This window comes from Schistocerca nitens, chromosome 5 (genome assembly GCF_023898315.1).
Source record: "Schistocerca nitens isolate TAMUIC-IGC-003100 chromosome 5, iqSchNite1.1, whole genome shotgun sequence".
NCBI classification, from domain to species: Eukaryota; Metazoa; Arthropoda; class Insecta; order Orthoptera; family Acrididae; genus Schistocerca; species Schistocerca nitens.
Window position 1 is genome coordinate 383,931,626 of NC_064618.1, and position 13,705 is coordinate 383,945,330.

The following is a 13,705-nucleotide window of genomic DNA, read 5'->3' on the forward strand; positions in this document are numbered from 1 at the left end:
TATCGTACAATTACTTAAATCTTTGTAAAACGTGCACTTGGAGCTATCTGACACATTAGTAATTAACAAATAAAATACAATAAGAAAGAGTGCCTTGAAAGTATCAGCAAACCTCTATAATTAATACGGGAATAACATGTATTTGGAAAACATATAAATGACTGTTTAGGAGATATGCAGTTTGTAGTGTTTACTGTGCTGTAAGACTCCTCCTTCACGCAAAATGAAGGAGATTGCACACGTGACTGAGGAACTATTTGTTGTGCCATATTAATATGTGATTGTTTTTCGAACTTGAGCTGTTTCCTTAGACTGTGACGAATTTTACTAAAGTCGATCAACTCAGAGGCAGCAGCTTTGAGATATATAACAGATATGTTCTTGTATTATATGGTCTGACACAAGAAACTGATGCTCCAAGTTTGTGTACTGGGCAAATATGTTAAATTAGTAGTGGCCATCTTCAAAGCAGAAACCATTCAAGTTAACTCTCCACTCACTAACAACAACATTTCTACAGGCTGTTTCTAATTAGTGTGTAGAACTGGTCCACCAGTTTTCCTTTCGGCAGAGGGCAAGAGCACAGGCGTAATAAACTGCCTGTCCATTTCCACTAAGTTTATTTATTTGATTTAATGTGTCACTGTGTAACAATAGATCAAGCCTGAAAACAGCCCCACATTAATAAGCCACAAAAAATAATTCCTTAATGAAGCAAACTGGATTGATTCTTTTGTACCGAGATAGTATAAACTGCTGCACCCTGGATCATTTAATTGTATTAATGCAGGCAAATGACAGATCTTCTTAACACACCAGCACGTAGTTGTTTATACACATATTACTTTTCCTTATTTCTTAGTTTTTTAAAAGATGGAAGCAGTTAGAGATATGACAGATATAACCAAGGAAAAAATACATTCAATGCTTGAAGCGATCACAAGGAAGTATAGAGAAAATATCCTAAGAAAACTAAGAAAGATCATGAAAAATCCAAGAGAGTACACAGACAATGTTACAAGAAAATCTGAAGGAATTCCACTAATGAATGAGGAGAGAGTTGGTAAACAGCAGTAGAACATGGGTCAACTCCATGAAGGTATGAGCAAGCTGGAAGTGAAGATAATAAGAAAAGCCAAGGAAGATACTAGGGGAGTTAAAACTGAATTAGAAGGGAAGAGGAGGATGGGGTTGTTTGGGAGAAGAGATCAAACAGCGAAGTCATCGGTCTTATCAGACTAGGGAAGGCGGGGAAGGAAGTGGGCCGTGCCCTTTCAAAGGAACCATCCCGGCATTTTCCTGGAGTGATTTAGAGAAATCACAGAAAACCTAAATCAGGATGGCCGGACGCGGGATTGAACCGCTGTCCTCCCAAATGCAAGTCCAGTGTGCTAACCACTGTGCCACCTCACTCGGTAGAAGGGAAGATGCAAGGAGTAGACACACATCATGACCAAGAGATTAAAGAAGTAAAACAGGTACAACAATAGTGTAATGTTACTACTAATGGATTACGAAATAGAAAACTGAACTGGCTGTAAATTTAAAGAATGTGACAGTGTTGCAGAGGCGAGAAGACAATCAGAGTGTCATGGAAGGGATTAAACATTTACAGGAAGAAATATTCCTAATGGAGAGTAAAACCAAAGAGACTGATAAGAGAATTAACAGTACAACCTTGACGATGGGAAAAGGTATTGTTGTTATACTACTGAACAGTGATAACAAGCATACTCAAGGTTAACATGGGGCAAAAGTGTAAACCAAGGGGGAATTGTACACAGTGATATTTACCATATAGTTACAGGAATTTTTTACAGCAGACTTTAAAGATGAATAGAAAATCCAGTTCACAGTAGACACAAGGCAAGATTAAGTTTTCAACCCAGGGAGTTAAGGAGAAGGAAGAAGTTAACAATTACAATCAATTTGATGGATAATTTCTGAAGAAATACTGGTCGAAGAGTTATCAAGAAGCAACTTTGAAAGATGTATTGCACTGCAAATCTCGTAAAATATATGGGATAACTCAAATGGCAGAGTAAAATCAGATAAGGCTTAGGGAACCAGCAACTCTTTTGCTGGTATACCAACTGGCAACTGGTACACACTCAGCTGGGTGAAACCTTACTTCTTGTTTTCAAGTTTCACTCCTCTCCCGTCTTTCCTACAGACAGTTTAAGAAAACTGTACCATTAAATAAATTAAGCAGTGATTGTTCAAGTATTTCAATTAGGAATGTTTAGTAAGACCTACCATCTACATCTACAACTATACTCTGCAAATCACTGTGAGGTGCATGACAGAGGGTACATCCCATTGTACCAGTTACTAGGGTTTCTTCCCATTCCATTCACATATCGAGCACAGGAAGAATGAATGACTGAATGCCTCTTTGTGTGCAGTAATTTGTCTAATCTTATCCTCACGATCTCCATGTGAACAGTATGTAGAGGTTTGTAGTGTACTACTAGAGTAATCATTTAAAGCCAGTTCTTGAAACTTTGTTAATAGTGTTGCTTGGGATAGTTTACGTATATCTTCAAGAGTCTTCCAGTTCAGTTCCTTCAGTGTCTGTGTGACACTCTCCCAGGGAACAACCAAACCTGTGACCATTCATGCTGCCCTTCTCTGTATACATTCAACATCCCCTGTTAGTCCTATTTGGTACAGGTCCCACACACACTTGAACATGATTCTAGAACTGGTCACACAAATGATTTGTAAGCAATCTCCTTTGTACACTGATAGCTCTTCCCCAGCATTCTAGCAAAAAACTGAAGTCTACCACTTGCTTTACCCACAACTGATCCAATGTGATCATTCCATATCATATTCCTAGAAAGTGTTACACCCAGATATTTGTATGAGTTGGCCAAACCCAACAGTGACTCACTGATATTATAGTCATAAGATACTACATTTTTCCGTTTTGTGAAGCGTACAGTTTTACATTTCTGAACATTTAAAGTAAGTTGGCCAATCTTTGCACCACTTTGAAATCTTATCAAGCTCTGACTGAATATTTATGCAGCTTCTTTCACAGAGTATTTCACATAGATAACTGCATCGTCTGCAAAAAGTTGAGGTTACTATTAATATTGTTGTTACTACTAATATTGCCCGCAAGGTCATTGACATACAATATGAACAGCAAGGGTGCCAACACACTTCCCTGCGGCCACCTTAAGTTACTTCTACATCTGACCTGTGGTACATTAATCATAATAACATGAAGACAACAAAGTAATAACTGAGATATCAAAGAATCCATCATTTGTGTAATTATTTAATGTAAACATATTACAGATGAAGTTGTGCTAAAAGAATAGAGACAAGTGCCAGATTTGAAAAACATCATCTATAAAATATTGAAATACACTAATTAGTTTCAGTAAAGAGTTCAGCGAGATCTAGTAGATTTTTTTTTACAAGTCGCAAACAGAGAAACTGTAAAGAGTTGGAGTTACGTAACAGCTGATGGTAGTGATAAATAGGAAAATGTTTAAAATGACATATAGACAAGAAGTTATTTGTTTAGATGAGTAATGTGATGTGTAAGGATGATTAATGTGATGACATAAATGATGTATGGAAAAATTAAGGAGCCTGAATTAATTCTTATGTATTTTTTTAAGGTGAATAAGGAGGATTAATGGATGTTGAAGGAGTAAATATCTGAGGTAAAGATGATATGGAGGTGAGAGAGAAATGTGTAGTGGAGATTTAGGGGAAATGAATGGTGTCAGGAGCATTGGATATTAAGTATTTAAGCACCAATTTTTGAATAATGTCATTTATTTTCACACAACTTGTCCTGTCTGTATTTATATGTAAGTGATGATGAGAAAAGTATGATGACAACAAGTAATGGGTTACTCACTAATGGCAAAGAAATTATTTAGTTAGCTGTCAAGGTCGACAATACATGTACAGGGTGACACAGAATAACGAGAATGTTTGAAATGAGTAATGGCAGCCATGGGCAGGTGACAGTACTGTGGGTTCATGACAGTTAGCAAGTAAACAATCTGCCATTTCACTAGTCAGGGATCTGTGGAACGGACAACAGTGTGCGTTAGCCATAAAAATGTTGTATAAAAACAATGATAGTTTGGTAGCGGAGCAGAGGGAGTTTCGACATTTTTATAATTTAGGACGTCATGATGCCATTCTGTCGAGACATGCGATAAAACGTTGGATTAATAACTTTGAAGAGACTGGATCTGACCTTGAGAAGCAACCAACAGGACACCCAAGAAGTGTACGGTCTCCATCGAACATTGATGTTGTACGCGTGTCAGTCTTATGGAGCCCACAGCGTTCAATTCGTAAGCAAGCAACAGTGGTTGGAATGTCCCGGGAGTGTGTTCGTAGAATTCTACATCTTGATTTAAAATTTCATCCATGCAAACTAATGGTGCAACAACTGGAGGACAACGCTTACTGTTTACGATTAGGATTCTGTCAACAAATGATAACAAAAAATTTAATGACGATGAATTTCTAAACAAGTAGTGGGTGTCAGGTGAGGCACATTTTCATCTCACAGGTTATGTCAATAAACGGAACAACCATTACTGGGCAAAAACACAAATACTAATGACGTTCATGAGCACCCTTTACACACTAGTAAAGTGACAGTGTGGTGTGGTATTTCATCTCATGGAATTATCAGACTGTCCCCCCCCCTCCCCCCCCCCCCCCCCCACACACAAATGAACAGGAAACACAATAACTGTCAATGCCGATCGTTACACGCAGATGTTAGGAATTTTCATTACAACTGCATTGAACAACTTTCCAAACATTCAAGAAGCCTGGTTTCAACAGGACGGAGCGACATCACACACTGCATGACAATCAATGGCATATGTGGGAGAATTGTTTGGCAACCATGTGATCTCACGATTTGGTAACATTCCCTGGTCCCCTAGATCACCAGATTTATCTGTTTGTGATTTTTTTTCTTGTGGGGCTACCTCAGGAGCAAAGTCTACACGACTCGACCAAGAACCCTGGGTGAATTAAAACAGAGAATTCAGGATGCAACTCACAGTATCCCAGCTGAGATGTTGCAGCAGTCAATGAGGAATCTCAACAGAAGAGTTCACAAATGTATTCATACAGGAGGATGCCATCTAAAGGACATAATTTTTAAAAAAAATGATAAATGCCATCAATGTTTTGTAAATGGTAAAGTTGTAAGGTTTCAATTATTATGAATGCAATTTTTTTCCATCACTTCTAGTTTTATTGGATCGTGGAAATGTTCCCATTTTTTTGTGTCAACCTGTATTTGAACTGGGATCAGAAGTAGAATTCTGGCACTATTTAATGAATAAAAAGTGCCAACACTTCACAACTTTGAATCAAATATCAATGAAATAAGAAAGTTCCATAGCAAAGTAACTGCGCTGGTGATACTAACAGCTGTTTAACCACAATAAATATTCTATGGTAGAGTAAAAAGGCCATTGCTTCCAAAATTTCTTTCTGTGCAACCACATTAGTTATAATAGTGTTGTAATTCTTTAAGACATGTTAAAAGCATTAAGTTATGACCTACATGTTTGACTGATATAATGCAAAGTAAAGAATTATCCTCCTCCCAGGCATGAGATGAGCAGGAAAACAAAATCTATAAATACATCAGAGAACAGAAGAACATTGAGAAACTGTCATAAACCTCACACACTGCGACACTATCTGGCATAACTCACAAAAAACAAACAGTATGATTAAATTACATGAATGTAGAACCACATGAACACGAATCATACAAGCAATATCATTTTACTGGTAAGAACAAAAACATGACCAGCAGAATACCATAGAAACAGCCTGTAACCATATAAATAGCTGACTCAACTGCCAATATGGCAGTCTAGTAAAGTCATTAAGAAATAACAACTCGACAGCTTTAGAAATAACTGCTCCAACTAAAATTTAACACCTACTCTAGTTCCACCAACATCAAAGGCACAAATTTATACAGCAGTGACAGAAACTGAGATGTCACGTCATATTGATATCAAGACCTGCTGTACATAGCAAAGCATAATTCCATAATGCATTACATTATCTACTTCAAAATCTGAAATATTGTACCAAACTATGTATTTTCCACAGATAACATGAAGTTGGCAATCTTGCTGAAACAGACCTATCATAATAAAAAATATAATCAAACACAGCAGCGTCTTGGTCTCATAGGATAACTGTAAATTAGTTGTACAATTTGATGTATTAGAACTATGTTTAATTTCTTATATTACATATCAACAGTCTGGTAGGGATAGGAATGGAGTAGTTACTAAACTACTGTATTTATTCTCTATCTCTCATGAGTTGTGTCTCAGGCGAGCTGAAATAACGATGGTAACACGAATGTCAAAAGCCCTGTTCAAAGAATGGCAATCCAAAGGGGTAGCTGAATTCAACTGAGTTAGTGTGTTTTGTGCTGTGCTGCTAATATGATAACCAGTGACAATTATGTGGTTTGACGGCCTACGCAAACTACTGAAAGGACAGATTCATTGTAACTGAACGTAAAACAGAAATTTGTGAAATTATTTGCCATTTTTAATTAAGATATATTGAATTTTTGTCTGATATTTCTGTAAAGGCAGTTCACTACCAGAGTCAGAAGGAGTTTATCCATGATACATTTCATTTTATTGTTTTTTCTTGAATTTAATGTTCTTTATATTTTTTGTAATCCTTAACAACTTTTTCTATTTTCTTTTTCACATATGGCTCCAAAGAAGTATTTTAGGGTGGGGATGTAAGGGATCCATGGTTCCACACTTAAAGATAAGCATTATTTTACTCAAACAGGTCAAGGGTGTGCCAAGAATTGACAGTCAAGTTCCGAGTGCTGCTAGTGAGTAGTTAGTGTTGTGAAAATGCAGTTAAGTCAGTGAGTTGGGGTCGTAATGATGTAGCAAGAGGAAGAATATTGTACTGACTGAGTGTGTGACCCAATTCACTGTGGGTTGACCCCCAGCAAATGTAAGACATATACTGAATGGTGACAACGTGTTTTTACCTGAAAGTGATTATAAATACAGAATGCCGATATTATGTGTTCGCGTCTACTGTGCTGGCCAATGGGTTGTCATGAGGACAGTGTTTGACGATATTTCAATGCGTCTGATCTATGCTGAGTTTAAGAATGGAAATGTAAGAATAGAAATGGCAGTGACTGGCTGTATATGAGAATATATAACTTTATTTTGTGCAAAATGTTTGTGAGCTGGATTAATACAAAACCTCTAGTCTTTGAATATAGCATTACCGAGGAGTCAAAACATGACTGAAATGACTCCCTTAGTGGGCAAAACCTATTAGCACTTACCTGTTATATCAAGGTCATAAAAATAAAGGTTAGGCTGCTATAGTATTCAACTGCTAACAATACAAGAATTTAATCGGTGGAGTGTCAAGTTCCAACACAACAATGTAATACTGATATTATTTACAATTTTCTTCAGTATCTAAGAGAGTAATCAAAATAAAAGTAAGAGCACAATACATTTGGCATTAGTGGTAACCCAACATTTCTGGTGCTGCATTTTTACTGCCCTAGACCTTTCTTTCTCACAGTCTCTCTATTGAGTTTTTGAACAATAGCTTAGAAATACTTCTACAACTGCCTGTAATTCTAAGAACTAAATCAAAAACATCTTCCAAGGCAAGTACATATAATGGCTCCTACAAAGAAGACATTGGCATACTGCCATGTAATAAACTTACTCTTATGTAATTACTTACATGAATACACTTCACATTTGTCTTCACACAAAGTGACAAATCTGTTACATTTCAAGTGATGTACATAGTAGTATTCTACCAGAAGCCATTAGTTACAAGCACACCTATTTTACGTGTAGGTTTTGGTGATCTTACACAATTTCAATGTGATATACGTCAGCAACAATTATCCCTGGGGAAATAATACAGACTGAAACTTACATACCTTTATATAGGCACTAGGATAAATCTTATGTACAGCATCCCCTGGAGCTCTGCCAGCTTCCCGATCTAGGTAGTAACTCTGAACAAATACAGAATGGTCACTTAAGCATCGCAACCAAACGTCTCCTTCTCCTCTCAAATCTAGCATCACACCTTTTCCTATATGTAACCTGAAACAAAATTTCATATTATCAGAAGAGGAAGGAAGACAATCACAGCATCATTTTTTTAAAAGCATTTGTCCTTCCTGGTGATTATGGCAGTAACAATGCTGTGTTTTCATTGTGACTTTTTGTGACAATTGTACAAACAAAAGCACAGTCCACTTACGACGACACATTAAAAAGACTGTTTTTTCTTATTTGGTGGGCAATGTCTGGTAAAGTTTTGAGAGTCCTAATCTATGTCAGATGGAGGTAATATATACCTCAGAATATATACCTCAGAAATACAATGTGATTTCTTAGCAACTCTCATCACAAAATCCAGGCACAAGGTTATTTGAAAGTCTTGGTGCTTCTGTCCAGTTGGATTTTTGCAGTTCGTTTGTCATAATAACAGTTATAAACTACTGTTTCTCTTTTCCATAGAGTTATTGGAACTGCCCTCCATACCCCCCCTCCCCCAACCTCCTTGTTTTTACAACCTTCTAAGCAGTTTTATTCATCACACATGAAAAACAGCAATCCAAGTTATGAATTTACTGTTTCTTAGTTTTAAATAAAATGTTGAGAGAAAGATACTTATACTTATCTGTCATTTTGATTTCTATGAAACACACGAGATGTACTACCAGTACTATGAGACTGCTGTGAACTGAACTGAGTTGTGACATCAAATGTAGCAATTTTGGATGCTGGGGGAGTGGTGTCCAGTGTGAGTGATTGCTCCTGTAACTGTGCATGTGTGATGGAGCACTTTCTCTGTTACAAATTAAATGTACTTGGGATTTTTTGTTGTATAAGAAAAGGAGAAAAAAAAAACATGGCTACTCACTCTTGCTTGTTATTGCTGTTAGAGGTAACAAGTATTGTTTTGTATCTCATAAACACTGTTTTATAGAATTATATTGTAAAAATTAAGTGATGCTGAAGTAACTGAGTTAGATGTTGAGCGTTTTCACATAGGATGCTTTGGTTGGTGGTATTAAGTAATGAGAAAGCTTAGAGCTGTAGTAACAGCAGTTGTTTAATGGACTGAGATCAAGTTTGACTGGTGGCAGGTAATGTTTATACAGTTTTTAAAGATAGAGAATAATTCTTGTTGAAATGGCCCATGTAAAGATGTCTTTTTTTTAATTCAATAAGAGACAGGGTCATTAAATTTGTTGCCCTGCCTGTACCGGGATTGACTACTGCACAAAAAATAAAATCACTGTGCTGCCTCACCCTCTGCACTCTCCAGACCTGGTCCCTACAGACTCCTTTTTTATTTCCAAAGTTGAAAACCACATTGAAAGGACAAAGATTTGCCCATTACATGTAGTGAAATGTCTAAAATGCATATCAGGTTCATTTCAAGGTGTGTGCCAACCCTTATTCTTTGTATTCCAAAAATGCAAACTGCATATCAGTTGAGCCAGGGTTGAAGCAATCTGTTTAGAAAAATCGTATTTTTGCAGTTACATTGTTAAACAAGTCAATTATGGCACTAATTTATGAGGAAGCCCACATTCTGACCTTATTTATGTGCTTAGTAATGCTGTGGATGCATAACATTTGTGCGTGTTTGATGTTTGCTGAATGCTTGTACGGTTCCCAGTGCCAAGTTGCTATTGCTATAGCTGAAAACACATACCATTTGGATGTGTTCAGCAGTTTGCAAAACTGCTTGTACCCTTTTCAGTGCCATCAAATATTGCTTTTTATGTGGATTAGCTTCCAAGTGGGTGTCATTAGAAGTGAAACTAATTGAGAGAAGATTTGTGCACAACAATGGGGTACATTCAGTCTGCTGAAGAGACGGAATACTGTCATACTGTGTTTGCAAGTTTTGCATCTTGTCTTTACCACAATTAATACTTCGTTATTTCATTGTCTGCTTGATAGACTGGAACCAAATTCTGAAAACATAATGTATTATTTTATTTTACAATACATATTGGACTTCATAACTAACAACCTGGGAACTGTCTGCTTGTTTCAGAATATTTATTTGATTTGCCCACTTCATATAGGTGAAGAAGTTCTGATGATAAGACAATTTTAAGTGTTGAGTGGCTTTGGTTCCTGTGGTGCTACATTTTGGTGTATACTGCAATTTATGTCATGGCATGCATTAATGATATGTAAATGGTTTTGCACTAGTGAGACGTACACAGTTGTTATTAATCTTAAGTCCTTGTGTAACATTTGGTGGATACCATGGTAAAAAGACCTTTTAGGGCATTGTTTGTTACTTCATAATCTGCATGTAGTACATTTTTCTACCTCTACATCCACATAGATACTCCGCAAGCCACTGTACAATGTGTGGTGGAGGGTACCCTGTACCACTGCTTGTCATTTCCTCTCCTGTTCCACTTGCAAATACAGTGAGGGAAAAATGACTGTCTGTACGCCTCTGTATGAGCCCTAATTTCTTGTATCTTATATTTGTGGACCTTATACACTATGTATGTTGGCAGCAATAGAATAATTTGGCAGTTAGCTTCAAATACTGGTTCTCTAAATCTTCTCAATAGTGTTTCTTGAAAAGAACATCGTCTTCCCTCCAGGGATTCTCATTTGAGTTCCCAAAGCATCTCCATAACACTTACGTGTAGTTCGAACTTACTGGTAACAAGTCTAGCAGCCCGCCTCTTAACTATTTCGATGTCTTCCTTCAGTTCGACCTGGTATGGATCCCAAACACTTGAATAGTACTTAAGAACAGGTTGCACCAGCATCCTATATACGATCTCCTTTACAGATGAACCACACTTTCCTAAAATTCTCCCAATAAACCAAAGTCGACCATTTGCCTTCCCTACCACAGTTTTCACATGCTCGTTCCACCTCATATCACTTTGCAACATTAAGCCCAGATATTTAAACAACTTGACTTTGTCAATCAGGACACTAGCAATACAGTATCCAAACATTACAGGTTTTTTCTTCTTACTCGTCCACATTAACTTACATTTTTCCACATTTAGGGCTAGCTGCCATTCATCACACCAAATGGAAATTTTGTCCAAGTTATCTTGTATCTTCCAACAGTCACTCAATTTTGACACTTTGTTATACACAACGGTATCATCAGCAAACAACCGCAGATTGTTACCCACCCTGTTCACCGAATCATCTATGTATATAGAGAACAACAGCAGTCCTATCACACTTCCGTAGGGCACTCCTGACGATACCCTTATCTGTGATGAACACTTGTCGTTGAGGACAAGATACTGTGTTGTATTATTCTTAGTATAAGTCTTGGAGCCACTCACATATTGGTGAACTTATTCCATATGCTCGTACCTATGTTAACGGCCTGCAATGGGGTGCTGTGACTAATGCTTTCTGGAAATTTACATATATGAAATCTGCTTGTTGTCCTTCATCCATAGTTCTTAGTATATCATGTGAGAAAAAGGCAAGCCGAGTTTTGCATTAGTGATGCTCTCTAAAACCATGCTGAATCGTGGACATAAACTTCTTAGTCACAAGATTGTTAATTCTATTCGAACTGAGAATATGTTCGAGGATTCTGCAGCAAACAGAAGCTATGGATATTGGTCTGTAATTTTGCGGGTCCGTTCTTTTACATTTCTTACATACTGGAGTGACCTGTGCTTTTTTCCTGTCACTTGGGACTTTGTGCTGGGTGAGAGATTCACAATAAGTGCAAACTAGGTAAGGCACCAATGCTGTAGAGTATTGTTTGTGAAACTGAACTGGGGTCCATAAGGACCTAATGATTTATTTGCTTTCAAATCTTTCAGTTGTTTCTCTACATCAGGTGTGCTTATTCCTATGTTGTCCATATGGGGGTCTGCCCAACGGTCAAATGATGGTATGTTTGTATGGTTCTCCTGTGTAAATGATTTCTTGAATCTGAAATTTAAAACTTCGGCATTTCTTTTGCTAGACCCGATTAGCGATTTCACATAAGAGCAGAGTTTTTCGTGTTCTCTGCCAGATCTTTTGCTAAGGTGTGCTGGTGGTAGTTGTTGTATGCGTTGTGCATAGATCTTTTCACAGATGCATGAATCTCTACTAACCTTCGCTTATCGTCACTTGTGCGTCTCCTTTTGAACCTAGAGTGCAACAGCCTCTGCTTCCTCAGCATCTTCTGAATTTCCTTATTAAACCATGGTGGGTCTTTTCCACCCTTTATTAACTTACTAATACATAACTCTCCAAACCACGATTTTCAATCTGCTTAAACTTTACCGATAATTCATCTATATCCACCTTACTGGAACTAAGTGATGCCAATTCAATATCTAAGTGAGATGTTAATACCTGCTTGTCTGCTCTACCTAGCAGAAACACTCTCCCAACCTTCTTGACTGATTTATTGGCTTTCATAATCATAGTTGCTATAATGACATCATGATTGCTAGTCCTCATTTCTATACCGACATTGTCGATAAGGTCTATCCTATTTGTAGCTACAAGGTCTAAGATATTTCCACAGCTTGTGGGCTGCCAAGCTAGCTGCTCAAGACAATACACCTCATGTGAATGTAGGTAATATCTGACTTATAGCTGTTATAAGTTCTAATTTTTGTGTCACTTCATTACGTCTGTACCTTGTACTTATCTTTTTGGTCTATGTTTTTCATTGCTGTTGTAGATAAAGTGATTCAAATATCTATTCTGCTTCACGGTATTCACTTATAACTTTAACTTTATAGTTCCTGCTTAACAAGTACAGCCTTCTGGATATTGATAGGATCCTGATTTTGAAAGATCTTTCCATTTGACAAATAGAAATGCAATAAACGACAAACACATTTCTGTTAAAGACATCAGATGTGGGTTCTGTTAGTACAAGTTGGTCTGATTTTGGGTATTGTGTGTTCAAGTGGACTGCATTCATCAGTTCTGGTGGGAGCTTTATTGGTATCACACAGATATCTACGTCCCTTATGAGGCTAATACCTTAAACATACTCAGTGCCTCAAGGCCTGCATTCCAATCAGTGTTTTGCCTTTTCTATAAACACCTGAGCATGTTGCCATACGTTAATGTAATATGTGAGACAGCCAACATTTGTAGAGGCACACAAGTTGCAGCAGGTACAACTGCCTTGGTGTACTCTACTAAAAGTAGTAAATCAAATAACAAAACAATAGCAGCTTTCTTTCCCAGCTTCCTTTACCATACAACAACACTTTTAACCTATTTTGTTGTCGCACTCTCTACATATTTCCTAATGTTTTGCATATATGAAGTCTGTTCCAAAAATTCCTGGACATTCTTAATTTCATGCCAATGGCGTGTTGGAGTGAAATACAGCTGGCATCCTTGCACACGCCTGTGTTTAATGTGTAACTGCTAGAAGTTTCATTGTTGTATGTCTGTTAGCTACTGTTCAGTGCTGTACTGAGTAGAACTTTGTATCCCACAGTTTAAGAATTTCGAGATAGCAGAAGTAGAGGCGCAACATGCCTATATTAAACTTTGCGTGAAACTCAAGAAAACCTTTTCAGAGACACACCAAGTCTTGCAGGAAGCCTACGCTGATGAGTGCTTAACTATACTCAGTGTTACAAATGATTCACACGGTTTGAAAACCG

At 37.3% G+C, this 13,705-nt stretch overlaps 1 protein-coding gene across 3 annotated transcripts in view; it reads right to left on the reverse strand.

Moving 5' to 3' along the window:
* LOC126259659 (mothers against decapentaplegic homolog 4) overlaps positions 1-13,705 on the reverse strand; it is a 171,667-nt gene that overhangs the window by 45,939 nt on the left and 112,023 nt on the right. For all 3 annotated transcript variants that reach the window (XM_049956594.1, XM_049956591.1, XM_049956592.1), the window contains one exon: positions 7,982-8,150. In XM_049956594.1, coding sequence (XP_049812551.1) covers positions 7,982-8,150 — 169 coding nt within the window. The remainder of the gene's footprint in view (positions 1-7,981; positions 8,151-13,705) is intronic.